Source organism: Leopardus geoffroyi, chromosome B3 (assembly GCF_018350155.1).
Source record: "Leopardus geoffroyi isolate Oge1 chromosome B3, O.geoffroyi_Oge1_pat1.0, whole genome shotgun sequence".
NCBI classification, from domain to species: domain Eukaryota; kingdom Metazoa; phylum Chordata; class Mammalia; order Carnivora; family Felidae; genus Leopardus; species Leopardus geoffroyi.
The window spans coordinates 4,979,994-5,000,524 of NC_059337.1; the positions used below are offsets into that span (position 1 = coordinate 4,979,994).

General features: G+C 43.1%; 1 protein-coding gene across 1 annotated transcript in view; it reads left to right on the plus strand.

The window, feature by feature from the left end:
• The first annotated feature begins 447 nt into the window (after nt 1-447).
• Nucleotides 448-20,531, plus strand: part of IQGAP1 (IQ motif containing GTPase activating protein 1) — a 105,178-nt gene continuing 85,094 nt past the window's right edge. Inside the window, exons 1-2 of the mRNA XM_045452271.1 lie at nt 448-645; nt 2,384-2,483. Of these exons, the coding sequence (XP_045308227.1) occupies nt 591-645; nt 2,384-2,483 (155 nt within the window). The 5' untranslated portion in view covers nt 448-590. The remainder of the gene's footprint in view (nt 646-2,383; nt 2,484-20,531) is intronic.

Below are 20,531 nucleotides of genomic sequence, written 5' to 3' on the forward strand. Positions count from 1 at the left end.
AGTTTAGCTCCACCGGCAGGGGAAAAGAGGAGGGGCCATGGTTTTTATTTCAAGCCTTTTTTTTTTTTTTTAACTTTTATGTGCTTTTATTTAACGCTGAATTTAATCCCGGTCCATAAGCTTTTGTTTCTTCTGGAATATCTTTTTCTTCTGCGCAACCTCCTCTTCTAGTTTAGGAACAATATGCTCTGTTTCAGTTAGGCGGCGTTTTCTGTCCCCGAGGTGCGGTCGGGGCGGCGGCCGGCAGGGCAGGGCTCCAGGGCGGGGGCCGCCTTTCCCGCGGAGCGAGGAGGACCGCGAACGCCCTGGACGGGTGGGCTCCGCCCCCTTCCTTCCGCCTCCAGAGGGCGTTACCGCCAGGGGCGGGGGATTGGGCGGGGCTGAGCGGCTCGGGCTCCGCCCCCACCCCAGCTCCCTTCGGCGCGGCAGGGCGAGGCGCGGCAGGGCGGGGCCGGAGGGGCGGGGCCGACGGGGCGGGGCGGGGCCTCAGGGAGCAAGGCAGCCCGCGCACTCTGCAGGAGCCGCAGCTGCCGTCGGCCGCGCCTTCAAGGTCTCACCGCTTCCTCAGCAGAGACCCGGGCTCGGCCGCCATGTCCGCCACGGACGATGTTGACGGACTGGGCGTGGTCCGGCCGCACTATGGCTGTGAGTGCAGGGCTCTGCGGCGCGGGGGCTTCGGGGCCGGGCTCGCTGCCTCCGAGGCGCCGTTTTCCCGGGGGGCTCGGGCGGGCGGGCGCGGCAGGGCGGCTGCGGGCCGCGCGGACCCGGAAGAGCCGGCCGGGCCGGGCGGCGGGCGGGAGGGGCGGCGAGGCGCGCGACCTGGGCTCGGAGGCGGCAGCGGCGGCGGCGGGGACGCAGGCGGCCCTCTTCGCCTGAGCCCGGGCGCCGCGACGCGAGGGGCCCCACCCAGAGCCTCCCGCCTCGCAGCGCCGCCGAGATTTGGGGTAGACGGCCTAGGGTGAGGTGGCAGGAGGCCGGGGCAGGGCGTGTCCCGGAGCGCTGGGCTCCGCTCGCGCTTCGCGGGAAGGCGCTGCCCCGGGTGCCGCCTGCGACGTGGACCAGGGGTCGGGACCTGCGGGGGGCCCCGGGCCAGCGGAGACGTGCGGCCCGGGGCGGGCCACTTCACCTTGCTCGGGCTTCGTTCCCTGGTCAGGCTTTCAAAAATTATAACAGAGAGAGAAAAAAAAAAAAAAAAAAAAAAAAGAAAGAAAAAAAGAAAAGAAAAAAAGAACCCCTGTGACTTCCTCATTTTTCCGAACCTCGTTTTCTGTAGCCGTCCAGGGGACGGCACTGAACTTGTAGGCGGCACAGCTACCGTTGGCCGCAGGAGGGTCCTTTGGAATCCCGAGATTTCGTTTTTATTTTCTCTTGTGAGAGTAATGGTCCGTTTTTAGGATAATTTCACTCAACAGTTATGTGTGAGGGATTGTGTCACGTTTGTGAAATTAGTAAGAGCAGGCCCTGCCTGCCAAGAGCGTCTCAATCAGAGAAGGACAGGTGTACAAGCTAATGATAGTGAGGTGTAATAAAGATAAAAGATGCTGAGCCAGCCGGGCAAAAGCAGGAAGGTGGATGTGGAGGAGGGGTGGGGGGACGGCAGTAAGAACACAGGTAGTGACACGTGAACGGAGCTCTGGCGGATGCTGCGTGAGGTTGGGCAGCGTGGGGTCAGAGACAGGACACAGTGGTGGGGGGAGGAGGGTCGGGGAGAGGGAGAAGAGTTTCCAGAAGTAGTTGGGGCCAAGTTGGAAAAGGCCTTGAATGCCATCCCAAGGAGTCAGGAGTCGATGCCATACCCCGGGTGCCCATGAAGTTGGCAGATTTGAGACAGACTGCCTGGGTTGGAATCCAGGCCCTGCAACCGCTTATTAGCGGTAGAGCTAAGAGCACCCAGCCTCAGTTTCCTCATCTGTAAAATGGGAATGATAATCAGAGGATTGTTGTGGGACTTCCGCGAGAGAATGCATGTAAGGCGTTGAACATAATTACCGCCACTTAGTTCTCAATGACTGCTGCCTTGGGTTATTAATAAACAAGGGAAAAACAACACTCTCAGCTCTGTATTGGGAGAGAGTCTGGTAGATAGACGAGAACAGAGTTGGGCCAAAATCTCAACTCAGTATTTGTCAAGTGACAACAAACTTGTACTAAAATTTCGTACAAGTCTATATGATGACACTTTTAACAAAAGGGTAAGACGAATGTAGTTGAAACTCCCTAGTTCCTGTTTTAGGAAAGTCCTCGTAGTACATCTGGCCATCCACACGTCCACAGGTTACCCTGACCTGCCAGGTGACTAACAGGAATTTGATGCCGTGGCTTTCTTTTATCTGTCAGAAAGGTTACAGATTCTTGTGTTTACATTCTTCCTTTCATGTTTTAGCTGTCCTGGATAATGAGAGACTCACTGCAGAGGAGATGGACGAAAGGAGACGTCAGAATGTGGCTTATGAGTACCTTTGTCATTTGGAAGAAGCAAAGAGGTAACGATTGGCCGGCTGCAGAGAAGGGAGCTGTTGTGATGTGAACACAGATAAAGATCTCTTTGAATATGTCCTAGGTGTGACTGTCGGAGGCTGGTATTTGAAGGAATAAGTATAGGTAGGGTATTTATTCACGGGAACAAGTGGCCTTGATAGCAGCTTATCATGAAACTCTGATGGGCGCTTATGTATTCTGAAAAATTCCCAGATCTGTGTTTGGTTTTATGCGTATCGTGCACGTTTTGGGGCACTACGAGCTGTAGGGGAGAATAGCAGTTTGTGGGTTTTTTTTCCCCAAACTTTTCTTTTGTGTGTGTCTTTTTAAGTAGGCTCCATACCCAACACGGGGCTTGAACTCAGGACCCTGAGATCAAGAATCACAGGCTTTATGATTGAGCCAGCCAGGCGGCCCAGAAATAGCATTTTGGTTTTTTTTGAAATAGCATTTTTTGAAGTTTAAAGTTCTTAGCCTGGTGTTTCACTGGTTTTGATTTATATATGAATTGGATTCATTTTCCTCTTGGTAGGACTCTGGGGAAAGGTCCACTGGTTTGGCAGTATTCAAAGTTTACCGGAGTCACCATCCTCTGCATTTTTTGGGAAGTGAACGTATCAGGGCGGTGTTCCCTTTTCAGATGCTGGGACACCTGGTGGTCTTACTCTTAGAGGGCCTATTTGCTATCAGTGGTTCAGTTTTGTTTTGGTGCTGGTATTCCTTTGCAAGGCCCCAGGGCAGATAGATATAATTACAGATCTTGTTTCCTACGTGTGAGCTTTGGTGGAAAAGGCCAGCATGGGGTAATGAAAGGTATTTGTGATCAAAGTCCGATGAAAATCAAGGATGTTTCAGTAGTGTTAATAAACAAGAGTATTTTTGTTTTGTTAATTCTGAGGCTCTTAAAGCACTTTTAGGAAAGTCCAGAGGACAATACAACACACATCCATGTGTTCCTGAAGTTACAAGTGTTAGCCTTTCAGCTCTTTTCCTTTTCCTCTCGAAAGACATGGTCCCTTTTGTGCCCCTCCCTGCTTCCGTTTTCCTTCTTCCGTCCCTGGGACTCTCTAACAGCATTCTGATGTCTTGAATCCACGCTTCTTTGCTGAGCTTAAACCTCTTCCTTTAGACTGGGTACAGGGGGGCGGTTAGTGGTGATTTAGGTGGGGAGAATGATAATAACACTTGTTTTTCTAAATAGAAGGTTAGACAGCAGGAAGTGAATATGTGATTAGAAAAGAGGAGGGGCGCCTGGGGGCTCAGTCGGTTAAAGGACCCACTCTCGATTTTGGCTCAGGTCATGATCTCGGTCCCGAGATAGAGCCCCACGTCAGCTCTAAGCTGAGCGTGGAGGCTCCTTGAGATCCTCTCTGCCCCTGCCCTGCTCGCTCGCTTGCTCTCTCTCTCTCAAAATAAATAAACTTAAAAAAAAAAAAAGAAAAGGGGATGTTTCTCATATGAAGTGTGTAAGGACCCCATGGAAAAAAAAGATTAGGTCCCTGTTACTTAAACTGTGCGCTAGATCTAGTTTTGGAAAGTCAAAGAATTTGAAAGCCGCAGCTGGAATGAGAGACCATCCTGTGTCTCTGTTGCGGTGACCTGGGGATGAGAGGGAAGAACCCCAGCTCCCTTCCTTCCTCCATCCGAAGCAGTTCTGCTTTTGTTTTAAACTTGGGTTTCCACAGTAAAATTCCCTTTTTACAGAGCGTCTTGGCTACCACCCCCTTGCCGCCGCTACTCTAGTTCAACGCCCCTTCCACTTTAACCATTTCATGTCAGTGAGGAAGCTGAAGCCTGAGTCTGCATGGTCTACTTGTAGTTTTCTTGGCTGAAGATTAGTTTTTTGAAAGTCAGTCGTGCAGTGGTTCTCAACCAAGCGTGTGCATTAGGTCACCCGAGGAACTTAAAAATACAGATATCTCGGCCTTACCACAGAGACTCTGATTCTGTAGGTCTGGAAGGTCCAGATACCCGTATATCTTATTTAAGTTTATTTATTTTTTGAGAGAGAGAGCGAGCAGTGAGCATGGGGTGGGGGCAGAGAGAGAGGGAGAGAAAGAATCCCAAGCAGGCTCTGCACTGATAGCACAGAGCCTGAGGCAGGGCTCGAACCCATGAACTGTGAGATCATGACCTGAGCCAAAATCAAGAGTCGGACACTCAACCGACCGAGCCACCAGGTGCCCCTACACCTATATATTTTAAATGGTTCTGGTGGTTCTGATAGGCTCCCCCTTAGTTGAGAAGCAAGATTTAAAATAGTTTTAGAGCTCTGCGTTATGATAGCCCGACGAGAATGGTGCTTTCTATCACATTTCCTTCTTTGCGTATTCTGTCTGCTCATTTCCATCTGCTCTAGGGCCCTTCTTTTCTGTCGGGAGTTTTCCCTCAACCCTGAGATCCAGAGTCGGACGTTTAACCGACTGAGCCACTCAGGTGTCCCTCTGAGGTGTTTTTTCCAGAATAGAAAAGTAGCCCATTTCCTTTAACATCCATGATCACCTGCAGTGTTTTTCAGTTGGCTACTTTTGCATACTTAGGAAGTGACCGAGGAAGTGAGACATTGGTGATACTCTTTATTTTTTATGCTTTGGGTTATAAGGGAGGGTATAATCGTGGCGTATTGTCCTGTTGGCCTGGCATCGTGGAAATGTGCCTGATTTATTTTAGGGAGGTAATCGCAGGATGCAGTGGTGGTGGTTGTTGTTGAAAGCTTTGATTAGAAAATCAAGTTGGGAGCATGTATTTAGATTTTACTACTAGAGGGGGCTAGGAAGAAGCCTGGGGTGCCCTGCAGAGAATAGAAGACTGGGATCCCTACTGGCTGTATGAAGCGGCTGCTGCCACCCTTAAAAAGTGTTTGAGGTAAACCACGGACAAATCACATGCTCTCCCGTCGTAGCTGGGGCTTTAGCTCCCGTTGTGTTTTCTACCCTGGTGAGCTGGGCTGTCCCCGTGTGCTGTTGGCGCCCCACTTTCCCCTCTAGCGCAAGCCCAGTTTTCCTTTTTGGATCGGCCCCCATCCTGTTTCCTTCATAACCTCCACCCCTCCTGAGTTGGAGGAGCCCCAGGGTCTGGAATTTACACCCCTTCCAAGTCCAGGAAGAAAGATCAGAGAGATCCAGGAGAGAAAAGGTTTCCCTCTTCGGTTCTATTTCTAGTACTGATACTCCTCCCCCTGGAAGCTCCACCTTCAAGTACAGTGGCTCCATTGTGTATCCCAGGGCACTCCATTTTCTCCCGTACCTGTAACAGAGCTCTTCCCTGGGAAGAGAGGAGATTGTGTAGAGAGGGTGAAGACGAATGTGTGGAGACAGTGAGTGTAAGGGTGTTTGTAGAGAAATGAGGGTGTGCCGTGGGTTTATGTTTCCCTGAAAGGTTAAGTGGGAAAATTTAGGAGTGATTCTGTAAAAGTGTGCACCTAGAGTGATTGGGAATAAGAAAATAGATTCTGCTTTTCCCTATTTTTTGGAGAGTAGCTTTAATATGGAAATTAAGTTACTATTTTAATGAAATATCTGAGGATTCAGGGCTTTTTTGTTACGAGCTGCAGAACAGACCAAGGACTTGAAATGTAGGTTTATTTTTTAATTTTTATTTTTAAAAAAATTTTTGATGTTTTTATTTATTTTTGAGACAGAGACAGAGCATGAGCAGGGGAGGGGCAGAGAGAGAGGGAGACACAGAATGGGAAGCAGGCTCCAGGCTCCGAGCTGTCAGCACAGAGCCCGACGCGGGGCTCGAACTCACAGACTGTGAGATCATGACCCCACCCGAAGTCGGACGCTTAACCGACTGAGCCACCCAGGCGCCCCAAAATGTGGGTTTATTTTGATCTTTTGCCTGTTCTGATTGTCTTCACATTTGTTTGGTCTGTGGAATAGCTGTATGGTAGAGACGACTAGCATTTTCACTTAGTTGAGAGAGGCGAAGTGTAAATATGTGAGCTACACTAGGCGCTCAGGTCTTGGAGAGGAGAAAGTGATACAGAGAAGGACCAGGATGTTCACGTGAACAGACCCAGGAAGAGAACATATCAGGCCGGGCAGACGCGTAGTCTGCAGTGAGGAGAATGTATAAATGGAAACAGGAGAAAATTCAGTTAGTTTAAAGGTCACAGGAAGAAAGTTAATCCCAGCACTCGCTGGGGTTGAAGGTTAAGGGTCCCTTCTTTCAGAGGCTTGCTGTAATGCCCTTTCAAGACCTGTCAATGGGCCACCTTTCTCTTGCTGTGTCCATACCCTACCTGAAGGGGCAGGGCCTACCCCCCCCCCCCCCAACATACCCCCAGCCCCGTGTAGAAGGGAAAGCAGGGCTCTGGCTGGTTGGAGACTGGCAGAGACTTCGCATTGTTAACAAGAGCATGGCACTAAACAGGCACTCTTCCTTCTGTAATTTAGGGGAATTGAAACAGTGTCTTGGAAAAAAATCAGTTCTTGAGAACAAATTCTCTTTTGTGCATATGACTTTGTTGTTGGCATTGAACATTTTCTGGGATGGGCTCTTTAGATCTCTACATGGGAGCAGAATTCAGTAACATCTGGATATATCCAGGCTGGCACACCATGATCATGAAAGCAAGTTAAAGATAATTAAGATTAGGCAAGAAAAAAAAAAAAAAATGGGTAGGTGAGGGGATTCAGAAGAACAACACCTTGCCCATCAGCCTCTACAATTCTCAAATGGAGGAATATCCCTTCATTTTTTGGGAGGTTGACCTATGTTTTCCTTTTACAGATGGGAAACCTAATTTAATTGCCTCATGAGACCCTGTGTGAGTCAGAGGGTCACATAGATATAGCTACTTAATGGCACATTGGGACTACAAGCCGGGTACATTCATGTATTCATAATTAGCAAGGTGAAGTATGGGGTGGGATTTAGTCTTAACTCTGAAAATGATGATACAGATGGAAAACCTCACTTCTATTTTCTGAAACTTAACCTTGGTGCACTTGCCTTGGATAGACTCAGAGGTAAGAAGTTGGTTGCATTTAAAAGTGCCTTTGTTAAAGTTGTTCAAACTAAGAGTGCTTTTTGCACAAACGGAAGGATTAGTTCCTACTGTGGTCAGAAAAGCATTTTACTGCTTTTTACCCTGTGGTGTAGCTGAGACACTCAGCAAAATTTACAATGAAGAAATATGGAGAGTAATCCGGTATGTATTAGGCAGTCAGCTATCTTTGGTACTAAGAAAAGTCATACTACTGTAATCTCATAATACTTATAATTAATTAAAACAGACATTTAAAAAACCTGAAACATTTGGGGCACCTGGGTGGCTCAGTCTGTTAAGTGTCCAAACTTCAGGTCAGGTCATGATCTCATGGTTTGTGAGTTCAAGCCCCGCGACGGGCTCTGTGCTGACAGCTCAGAGCCTGGAGCCTGCTTCAGATTCTGTATGTCTCCCTCTCTCACTGCCCCTCCCTTGCTCATGCTCTGTCTTTCTCTCTGTCTCTCTCTCTCTTAAAAATAAACATTAAAAAAAATAAAAAAACAAACAAACCTGAAATGTTTTAAAAAACTTGGCTGTTAGGCCACGATCTCGCGGTCCGTGAGTTCGAGCCCCGCGTCGGGCTCTGGGCTGATGGCTCAGAGCCTGGAGCCTGTTTCTGATTCTGTGTCTCCCTCTCTCTCTGCCCCTCCCCCATTCATGCTCTGTCTCTCTCTGTCCCAAAAATAAATAAACGTTGGAAAAAAAAAAAAATTAAAAAAAAAACAAAAAAAAAACTTGGCTGTTGGGATATGCGAAGTGAAAAGAGTGAGGATTTTCAGTTTGGGCAGGTGTGATTTCTGATTCTGGTTTAGCAAGTTGTTGAACTTGAGGGAGTGAGCCTAAATTTGTGCTTTGCAGAATGGAGATACTACGCATCTTCTGGAGGTGCTGTGAGGGCTAAGTGCCTGGCATAGTGGCTGAAATGCAGTGGGCACTGGGTAAATGTATTCTTTATCCTGGCCCTTGCGGCAAAAGCAGATTTAACATAAAGGTGATGAGGCATTAGTAGACTTTTCTGGAGAATTTTCTGGGCACTTTCAAAGTCCTAAAGGTTTGTAGCCTTAGTTTTTTCACTTCAGATTTAAGCTTGTGTTTCACAGGAAACTCCAGAAATAAGAAGATACCTCTAGGGAGTCAGAGTGGAGGGTGTGAGAAGACTTTTCCTTTTTTTTTTTTTTTTTTTCCATTAAATGTTTATTTATTTGAGAGAGAGGGAGGAAGAGAGAGAATCTCAAGCAGGCTTGAACTCGGGGCTCGAACCCACCAATGGTGAGATCATGACCTGAGCCAAAACCAAGAGACACTTAACTGACTAAGCCACCCAGGCACCCCAAGACGTTTCCTTTTTATTTTAGTGCTCTTCGGTAGATTTGAAATGCTTTTTACAATGATCATGAATTTTCTAATAAAGAAAAAAGAAAGGGCCTGAGTAAAAGGAAAAGTTGTAGATAATTTTTAGATAGTTGTATTCACAAATTTAGATCTTTTAATTGCTATATCGTTGTCTTAATTACTATTTTCAGTGGTCATCCATAATTTATTTAGGCTTATTCCAGTTTAAAATGATATTGCTTTGATTGCTGGAAAGTTTAAACATTTTTCCCATGTACTTGTTTATCAACTTTATTTTATTCACATTGTGGATGAGGTTGTCTAGTAGAGTCATGATGTTAACTTTCATAAGCTCTCTTATAATATGGTCAACCTCCTGTTGTATTTGCTACCAATATTTTCTCATGATTTGCCATTTTGGTTTTTCACTGTACAGAAGTCTTATTTTTTAATTTTGTTAAATTTCTTTAAGATTTTATTTTTAAGTAATCTCCACATTCAACGTGGGGCTCAAATCTACATCCATGAGATCAAGAGTCACACACGATACTGACTGAGCCAGCCAGGTGCCCCTGTACAGCAGTTTTCAATTTTATGCAATTCAAATGTTAATCTTTCTCTTTGCAATTTCTTTGATCAATTCAAAGCCATAGTTCAAATTCTCCAAAGCCTTGCTAAAATGTGAAGTCTTATATTGTTAGCTTTTTTCAATTTAATGCTTAATTTTTGTTAGGAATCTAAGTCTTTAAATCTCATGGTGTTTGTAAATTATTCTGTCATTTTAGGGGTGCCTGGATGGCTCAGTCGGTTAAGCATCTGACTCTTGATTTGGGCTCATGATCTGATGGGTCATGGGCTTGTGAAATCGGGCCCCTCATTGGGCTCTGTGCCGATAGCACAAGTCTGCTTGGGATTCTCTCTCTCTCTCTCTCTCTCTCTCTCTCTCTCTCTTTTCCTCCCCTCCCTCTCTCCCCCTCTCTCTCCCCCTCTCTCTCCCCCTCTCTCCCTCTCTCTCTCCCCCCCCTCTCTCTGCCCCTCTCTCTCTGCCCTTCCCCTGCTCGCACCCTCACACTCAAAATAAATAAATTTTATGCAAATTATTCTGTCATTTAAAAAAAAATCCCTCTTGTTGCCTTCTTAAAAAATACTTATATTTTTTTTTATTAAAAAAATTTTTTTTAATGTTTGTTTATTTTTGAGACAGAGCATGAACGGGGAAGGTCAGAGAGAGAGGGAGACACAGAATCCGAAGCAGGCTCCAGGCTCCTAGCTGTCAGCACAGAGCCCGACGTGGGGCTCCAACCCACAAATGAGGTTGTGACCTGAGCCAAAGTCGGACACTTAGCCGACTGAGCCACTCAGGCACCCCCAAAAATACTTATTATTTTTTTTTTTTTTAATTTTTTTTCAATGTTTTTTATTTATTTTTTGGACAGAGAGAGACAGAGCATGAATGGGGGAGGGGCAGAGAGAGCGGGAGACACAGAATTGGAAACAGGCTCCAGGCTCCGAGCCATCAGCCCAGAGCCTGATGTGGGGCTCGAACTCACGGACCGCGAGATCGTGACCTGGCTGAAGTCGGACGCTTAACCGACTGCGCCACCCAGGCGCCCCAAAAATACTTATTTTTGAGAAAGAGAGAGAGCATGAGCTCACACAGGTGAGGGAGGAGCAGAGAGAGAGGGGAGATACAGAATCTGAAGCAGGCTTCAGGCTCCCAGCTGTTAGCACAGAGCCCCATGCGGGGCTGGAACCCACAAACCTCGAGATCATGACCTGAGCTGAAGCTGGGTGCTTAACCAACTGAGTCACCCAGGAGCCCCTAAGTTATTCTGTCACCTAAAAATAATCTTTTTACAACCTGTTAGCAATCGATGTCTACTTTGTCAAATATTAAATTAAGTACAGTTCTATTTCTACACTCTTTATTCTTTTATGGTAAACTATATTTCATTTTTCTTGAGAAAATGTGTAGAACTTAGAAACATCTAAAGCTGGCTTGATTTTAGCTCCATGACAAATGACTTTTTTCTGTTTTGTTTTTGCCTCACAATTTTCCATGATTTGAAACTTGTGGAGTTCTTCTTTCTTAAAGTTTCCTCGAGTTATGTATTAGAGTTGATGTTGGCTTAGTAATTTTGCCTGTAATGTGGAGACTCTTGATTTATATTATCTTTCTGGTTTGTTTGTTTTTGTTTTGTGTTTTGTTTGTTTTAACTCTAAGGAGTTGTACCTTTAATAATTAGTTCTGACTCATTAGTTCCGTCTTGGGGTACCTGTTGGTAGGTTAGATCTCTGTAGTTTGTTTTATGGCTATTCTCCATTTTGTCTGTTTATGTTAAATCAGGACTAGATATGTGTCCCACATCTATCTTTTGATTTACTGGATTTTTCTACTGTCTTGGTTTTTTCCCCTTTGGTTCTGTTAATGGTAGTTTCTTTGTCTTATTGCAGTTTTCATTTTGGATTGTTCATTCCTTTTCCCTCTCTATTCTTGTTAATAGATTTAATGGTCTCTAGTTCATGGAGAATAGTGTGACACATATAGCATTCTTTTCAGGTGGAAAAAAGGAGGCTGGAGCCAAGAGTTGGGTTGAATACTTTACCAGTTCCCCTTATTTTCAGTAAGTCTCAGAGTGGGTGTGACCACAGGAAACCAGTGTTAAGAGGCCAGCTAACTGTATAGTTTGCTCCCTCATCAAGATTGGGAAAGTCTAATTGGGCTAAGTGGGCTATTTATTTGACTGAATTTGGCATTTATTTCTTCTAGTCTTAGAGTCAGAGTAACAATCGTGTTTGTATATTTTAATGTTCCCAATGAAAGAATAGGAAAAATGTATTTGGGGGCCTAAGTTGGCATGTTCTAGGAATTTAATTTTCTGGCTTTGCATGATGACCCGTCTCTGATTTCTGCAGAATTTCTTCTGCTTCACAGTTTAGCGATTTGGGGATATCTGTTGGTAGCAGGACCTATTCTGAACATTTTTAAGCCATGTGGTATTTGATGGCTTCTGGTTATTTCCAATTGAGACTGCTAAATAAACCCCTCGCAGGAAGTATTTGTGTAAGAAAGTGCTGGTAGGCAAAGTGAGACCATTCGGAAGTGATTCATATGACTGGGACTGTTTGTTTAAAATTTGGGACCTGGTTGCTTAGAGACCGTATCTTTGAGCAAACTGAGTAAAGTGCCACTCGAGTGCACAAGTTCTGTGTCCCACCTGATCCAGTCAGGACTGTGCCGCTTGGTTTTTCTTCGAGATGAGCTCCTGCTATTCCGATTGATCCCTGTGCTTTGACAGAACATGAATCAAAAATCTTAAACATATAAATGAAAGATCTGGTTAATGTTTTATTTTGAAGAGGAAGTTTGCTTGCTTAAGCTTGAATGTTGTTTTGAAATTTTTTTCTTAAAATTCTATGTTGGGAAGAATTGTTATTTTCCAATAAGGCATTTTATTATAGAAATCTCAATACTTCAAATACTTTCACAACAGTTAAAGGGAAACAGACACCCCCCTCCCCCCCCAAAAAAAAGCCAAAAAGCAAAACCAACCCAAAGCTCAAGCCTGCAATTTGCCAGGACATCATGATATAAAATATTTTGTCTGGGGCATCTGAGTGGCTTATTCGGTTAGACCTCCAACTCTTGATCTCCGCTCAGGTCACAATTTTGTGGCTCCTTTGGTCGAGCCCCACGTCGGACTCTGCACTGACAGTGCAGTGCCTGCTTGGGATTCTCTGCCTCTCTCTGCCCCTCCCCTGTTCGAGCTTTGTCTCTCTTCTCTCAAAATAAGTAAATAGACATTAAAAAAAAAAGATGAAGAACATTGTTCTGTCTGCCCCGAGATCGTCGTGTTCCTCTGCCTCTTCACCGTCATTATCAATACCATGTATTGAGCACTTATATGCGAGGCGCTGTGCTAAGCACTTAGTATGCATTAGCTGATTAGCTGATTCGTGTGATTAGCTCTTCTTAAAGAGGTGCTTATTCTTACCTGCATTTAACAGAAAAGAAAGCAAAGCTTGGAGAGGCTGACTTGCCCGTCTAGTGAGTGGCAGAGCCGGATTTCAGTTCTGGCAAGTGCCCAGACCTGGCAAGTCTGCTGCTGCGGTACCACTGCTTCTAAAAATAATGACAGCGGCAGTAACTGCCTGTAATTAAGTACTTTACACACAACATTACTGCGAGATGGGCATTATTTTTATTTTGAAGAGGGGAAAAAATGAATTAGTATCGCTTGTCTGCTGGCCTCGTAACTGTCTGTGGGGTTCAAGCCCAACTCGACACTAGTGCTGCTGACCTCTATAGGCACAGAAGGGGCGACATTGAAGTCCACCATTAAGTCAGCCGGTTCCCACAGGTGTTAATTGCCTACCTGTCTGATGGGCAAGCCTGCCCACTTACTGCAGAGTCTTTTGCCTGCCACTCTGACTGTGTGAGGACCGTTCTCTGATTCGTCCCATAGCTTTGTATCTAACTAGTGTTGGACTCTTTTATTTTTTTTACTTTGTTTTATACTTGTTTTATTTACTGAAGAGCTAAAGATAGTGATGGACGTACATAAGTAGCTGTTAAATGTTTGTTGATTGGTGAAAGATTTATTCATGCTAATAAGAAATGTAGTAAACATAGGGGTGCCTGGCTGGCTCAGTCGGTGGAGCGTGCAACTCTTGAATTTGGGGTCGTGGGTTGGAGCCCCACGGTGGGTGCAGAGATTACTTAAAGTAAAATCTTAAATATAGCAAACGTAAAATCTTAGCTAAGTGATTTTTATAGGTATCTGTGATAAATGTGTATGTTTAACTTTTTTTGACCTAACTCCCGCTCGGTAAGATGATGTCCTTGGAAGGGGGAGCAGTTGCAGCAGAGGTGATGTAGTTGAATACGGTGACTTTGGGGAGGCCAGAGAGTTCTGGTTTGGCTTTCATGTTCATAACCTGGGATTTGCTTGTGATTCCGCCTAGAAAGGCCTGTCTTCTTCCCAGTTGCTTGTTTTTTACATAATGACCTCATGCAGACAGGAGTGGCAAATTGGATTGGAAATTGCCTCGGATCGTTTGGCAAGAACTGTATTTTTTGGTGTTGTGGGTGGAGGAAAGTCCTGTCTAAAGGCCTCTATTTCTTCTTTACTCAGAATACCTTCCTGTTGACTCATTGGAAATCATAACGAAAAGCAGAAGGAGCATTGGAGAGGCAGCTGCCAGCCCAGGGCTTGGCTTCTGTTGGGGCAGATGTTTGGGAACTAAGAGGACTCTGGCTTTAGGAAAAATTGTGAGACTTTTATAGTAGAAGGGAAGTAACTATTATTGTGATAGGTATTATCCATAAGGTAGAAATTATCCACCTGTTTCTAGGGATTATTAATCTGCAACATAAAAAACAAGGTATATATTTTAAAAATTATTTATTTTTGACAGGGGGAGGGAGGCTTGGTTGGGGAGGGGCAGAGAGAGAAGGAGATAGAGAATCCCAAGCAGGCTTCATGCAGTCAGCACAGAGCCCAGCGTGGAGCTCAAATCCACGAACCGTAAGATCATGACCCGAGCTGAAACCAAAAGTCGACACTCAACCGACTGAGCCACCTAGGAGCCCCAAGATATTTTCTTGAATAGGGTTAGTGTTCCTACAAACTGAAGCAGAAGGAACTAAAGTACGAAGGAGGGAATGAGACAAAATTAGAAGAGGAAAAATTGAAAAGAAGGAGGAAAAAACCTGTGATTATTGAAGATAGAAAAATGATATAAAAAGATTTAAATACAAAAAGCCTTACAGTAGAGCAGATCATTTCATTACAAATAACACATATCAGATGACTTCTAGATAAGCTAAAAGGAAACAAAAGTTACTACTTGCCAGGACTATTGTAACAAAATGTTTTTCTGCTCTGAAGGCATACTGTTATGTCATTAGTTTGGACAATGCTTCTTAATCATTGATTGAAAAGGTGGTGCCCAGCAGTGGTTTGACTTTGGGGATTTCCTTTAAAAACTTGAGAAGTCCCACAAAAATATTCTTAGGCAGATTTTAGTTTTTTTAATTAAAATTTTATTCTTAATCATTAAAAAAAATCGATAATACACGAACATGATACTTAGAGGCTATGCTAGGATATATAGTGAAAAAAAAAAGTCTGTGTCCCAGCCATTCCGTTTTTCCCCAGTTGGAACCACAGTTATGAATATGTGTCTTTCATTATTCAATGCATATAAATCCTAGTCACTTATTTCCTTGTCATATTCTGCTTTCCATCTCATAACTTCACATGAATACATCAGAGTACCTCATTTTTGTCTTCACAGTTGCATACTTTTTCAGTGTATAGATTGAAACTACCAGTGCATATTTTACCCCAGCTTTTGCTATTATAGTGTTGTAGTTAGCAACTTTGTATGTATGTCATCTCACACTTGGGGGTATTGTAGGATAAATTTCTTAAAGTGGGATTTCTAAGTCAAAGGGAATGTGTACTTTTTTTTTTTTTTTAATTTAAAAAAAAATTTAGTTTTGAGAGACAGACAGAATGTGAGCCAGTGAGGGGTAGAGAGAGAGGGAGACACAGAATCTAAAGCAGGTTCCAGGCTCTGAGCTGACAGCATGGAGTCTGACGGAGGGCTCGAACTCACAGACTGTGAGATCTTGACCTAAGCTGAAGTTGGATGCTTAACCGACTTAGCCACTCAGGTGCCCCAATTTTGATAAATATTGTCAATTTGGTCTGGAAGTTGTACCATCCGTAATATATAAGAGGGCTGCTTTACCCATAATTTCATCAACCTGCAGTATTATAGTTTTTTTAATATTTGAGAATTTCATAGGTGAAAATGGTATTTCATTGTAGTTTCATTTTCAGATTATCTAATTCTGAGTGAAGCTGAACATCTTTTTTGTTAATTTAACTTTTTTTAAGTTTATTTTTTTAAGTAAGCTCCACACCCAGTGTAGGACTTGAACTTACTACCCTGAGATCAAGAGTTGCATGCTCTACTGACAGAGGCAGCCAGGTTTCCTCAGGATCTTTGTTTAAGAGCCATTTGTATTTCCTTTTCTGCCAACTGTTTTGGTAGAATCCTTTGCTCATTTTTCTGTTTAGTTTTTTCTTACTGATTTGTAAGAGCTGTTTATATATTGAGGGGATTGATGCTTTGGATGCCACATGTGCTGAAAAGAATCCAGTTTGTCCTTTAAGTTTGACTTTAAGGTTTTTAAAATAATTTAGAATTTCATTTTATTATTATTTTTAACAATTTAGAATTTTGAAACATGTTTGATTTTATAATTTTTTTTTATTTTTAGATTTTAGGCTTTATGTCCTTTTTAGAGTCATTTATACCAATACCATACAAAAACATTCCTCTGTGTTTTCTTCTAGTATTTTTAGGATGTAAAGAGTTTTAACATGTAACTCCTTGATCCATTTTGAATTTTTTTGGTATGAGGATTAAAGTAGAGATCCTGCTTTATTTACTTATTTTCTCTAGATGTTTGGATAATACATATTGAGCATCAACAATGACTCTCTGATGAGATGTTCTGTGTAGTTTGCCTTGCTGTCTAGTCTTTGAATTGAGATCTTAATTTTTTTTCAGAACAAGGCAGGTTCAGCTGTTGAGACTTATTTATTTATTTTAAAATTTTTTGAGATTAAAAAAAATTTTTTTTTCAACGTTTATTTATTTTTGGGACAGAGAGAGACAGAGCATGAACGGGGGAGGGGCAGAGAGAGAGGGAGACACAGAATCGGAAACAGGCTCCAGGCTCTGAGCCATCAGCCCAGAGCCTGACGCGGGGCTCGAACTCGCGGACCGCGAGATCGTGACCTGGCTGAAGTCGGACGCTTAACCGACTGCGCCACCCAGGCACCCCTAAAATTTTTTGAGATTTTAAAAAAATGTTTATTTTTTGAGAGACAGCGCAGGTGGGTGAGGAGCAGAGAGAGGAGACAGAGGATCCAGTGTAGGCTCTGTGCTGACGACAGTAGAGAGCCCGATGTGGGGCTCGAACTCATGAACTGGGAGACCATGACCTGAGCCGAAGTCGGATGCTTAACCGAAGGAGCCACCCAGGCTCTTCCAACTGTTGAGATTTTTGAAACATAAAAATACCGTTTTAGAGAAACTGGCTAGAATTTTCCAGAGTACTTTGAAGCAGGTTGTATTGTGCCATAAAAAACGACTAATCAGTGTGTAATGAAGTTGGCATTGAGAAAACAGGTTTTGGATTAACAGTTTTGGCATACGTACTGTGATGAGATGAATCAGCTTGCCAAAGTAACGCAGTTTATTCTTTGTGTTAAAGGAGAATACAGTTTGGGATTTGGAAACTGTGGCTGACTAGATTTGACTGGTGGGTTCTATAGGCCTTTTATCGTGGGTTGTAAGTTCCGAATCTCAAAGGGAGAAGAGAGTGTAAGCAGGATTTCTCACCCCTCGTTTCCTCTCAGACTCTTCTCATAGACTTTCTTGCTTAGAACTAGTGTTCCAGAGTACACTGGTTTGGGAAGCACTGTTTTTGTGTCAGAATAATGATTTGAGGGACTATTTCAAGTGACAATTTGGAACATGTTCCTGGTTAGTTCTCAACTGTTATAGGTTTCATCTGTAGTTTCTTTCTGTTCTTTGAGTTCTAATGTTCTCAGCTTAGAGAGCTTAAATTGAAGCCATTACTGTACCAGCTGGGTAGGTATAATTGCTAAACTGTCATCAGTGATCTTTAAGGCATTGTGCAGAACTGGAGTGTGGTTTTTAAAAGTGGAGGAGGGTGGGGCACCTGGGGTGGCTCAGTTGATGGAGCACCTGATTATTGGTTTTGGTTCAGGTCGTGATCTCATGGTTCGTGGGTTCAAGCCCCATGTTGGGCCCTGTGCAAACATTACAGGGCCTGCTTGGGATTCTCTCTCTCTCTGCCCTGCCCTCGTGAGTGCATGTGTGCGTGTGCATTTGAGCTTTCTCTCTCTCTCAAAATAAATAAACTTAAAAAAGTAGAGGAGGGCAAATGTACTAATTATTAAAAAGGAAAAGAAGATAATCATAAATTCTAGTCTAACAAATTAGTCTGGGGCAGAATTCCTAGCATATTGTCAAGTAGATGAGCGCTTAGGAAACAAGTGATGCTTAGGAGTCAACCAGGGCTTTCTGAGACAAGCTCTGTCACATTAAGATCATTTCCTCTTTGACGACAGCGTCACCAGATTGTTGAATCAGAGAAACACAGTAATGTCTAGATTTCAGTAAGGCATTTGCAAGTGTGTCTTGTGATACATTAGTGACAGGTTTGACAAATGTGGACTAGATTGTAAGGTAATTAAGATTTGTAGCCAGTTGAATAAACCATATTCAAAAAGAGCTGCTAGATGAGGAGTAACTGCTTAATGGGCACAAGCTTTCTCTTTGGGTGGTGAAAATCTTCTGGAATTAAATAGTCATGCTGGTTGCACAACATTTTGAGTATACTAAAAAAACACTGAATTGCATACTTTAAAATGGTTAAAAGTGGTGAATTTATGTTATATGAATTTTCTCTCAATGATAAAAGGAGCTGCTAGGTTTTAAGTTCAAAGAAAGCTCTCTAGGGCATGTTACAGATAACACATTTTTCTTGGGGCTTATCAGTGATGTGTATTGATTAAATTTGAGTTTGACTTGTTGCTGGAGGGATGGTTAATACACTTCATGACAAGTTCTGCATTCAAAATACCCTGAATCTAATGAGATTTAATAGTAATAAATGTGACATCCTACATTGGGGTTCAAAAATGGAGTGTTTAGGTACAGGATAGAGTAGCAGCATTTATGGCAATAGCATTAGTAGGAAAAAAGAACACAATGAAACAAATCTGTGTTGTTTACCAGTTCATTAATAGAAATGTGGTATATGTCCCTTTGTCCTCTGTACTCATCAGAGGCTAACAAGTTCATCTTCAGTTCTGGAGGCCATACCTTAAGAGGGACCTTGATAGTCTAGAGCAAGGGTGATAGTTGTGTGATGGGATTCTTTCACACCCACAGCAGGCATTGCTGATAGATCAGAATCCTTAGAGAGTGAGGAACCCCATCAATGGGTGTTGGTGCATTGGTTGAGACATGGTTATTGTTCAAGGACTCGTGCATGTTGAATCAGCTTGACCAGGATGGTAAAAGGTTTATAAATTATGATGTATGAGAAATCCTTGAAAGGACTGAGAGTATTGAATATGGAGACAAGATTTAGGGGGGCTGTAGAAACATAGACTCTCAGAAGTGCAGTCTTTCACCCAGTATAGGAATTCATTCAACTGTTAACACTTTGCCTATTATTCTTAAAAGATCTGAAATATGGAAGAGGGGTTCAATTTATCATGTGTGGTACCGGAGGAACAGAACCAGGCAATGGAAATCTGCTTAATTTGAGGAAGAACTTTATAGCAATAAGAAATTTCAAAAAAATAAAAAATCTGCTTTGGAAAAATCCATGTTGCAGAAGATTTTCAAGCATAGACTATGTAACAGTTGATGGAAGATTATGTTCTAACCTAAGTACTTTCTCGAGTTACTTCAAACAATTTTTATTTTCATCTCCTGTGTTATTCAAAGGTTTTTTTTTTTTTTTTTTAATGTTTATTTATTTTTGAGAGAGAAAGAGAGAGGGTGTGTTTGAGCAGGGGAGGGGCAGAGAGGGAGACACAGAATCTGAAGCAGTCTCCAGGCTCCGAGCTGTCAGCACAGAGCCTGATGTGGGGCTTGAACTCACAAATCATGAGATCATGACCTGAGCTGAAGTCAGATGCTTAACCTACTGAGCCACCCGGGTGCCCCAAAGGTATTTTTATTGTAAGTGATAACATTCTATTGCTCAATTTTTTTTTTTTTCCCTTGGCATGGCTAAACCAATTGGGAAAAGCACTTCCAATAAAATAAAACAGGTAGAAAGCATTTGTGGTTCCTCATTGTGCAGGACTCTCTAAATATAGAACTGGAGAAGATGGCAAATGGCAAATGCTTATTAACCCAGTCCTGTCCATAGGGGCGTTACAGATTAATTGGACAGATAGGGCATCACCATTTGAAAAAAAAAAAAAAAAAGTTACCTAACATCAAAGGTTGGTAGGTTTAACTAATGTCGCAAGACAATATAAGATTGCCAATGAAACGATGCAGTTAAATGTGTGAGAGTTTAGATGAGGGAAAGATTACTTATGGCTGAGCTTTGCAAGATAAGCTGAAATCAGATAGGCAAGAAGGGAAAGCAGAAATATACACATTTTTTGTGTTCCTTTAGAGATGAGACTGCCTTTTTCTACTTTTTGGTACCCAGGAGCACTCCTTCCACAGTGCTTTTCCACAAAGTAGCTGCTCAGTAATATTCAGTTAAATTGGTGCAAAGCTGTGTGGAGTGTGGGATTGGGGTGGTTAAGAGAATTTCAGCATTGTGGGATGAGAGCTTAGGATGATTTTTTTTTATTATTACTTGGTTATAATTGAGACCAGTGCTATGGTCCTTAAGCAAGAGGGAAAGAACAGTTTGTTATTCAGCAGTTATTTTTTGAGCACTGTACTTGAAAGGTAAATCAGAAAAGGATTCCACCCTTATGTACTTAAATAACTATATTAAGAGGTAAAGAGGTACAAAGTGCCAGTGGAAAGTTTAGAGGAAGTTTGGAGGAAGGAGAGATTATTTCCAAGGGTAGATCATGGAAGAGTGCATGGAGGAGGTGACTTTTGAAAGTAACATTTGAATTGTCAGATGGGG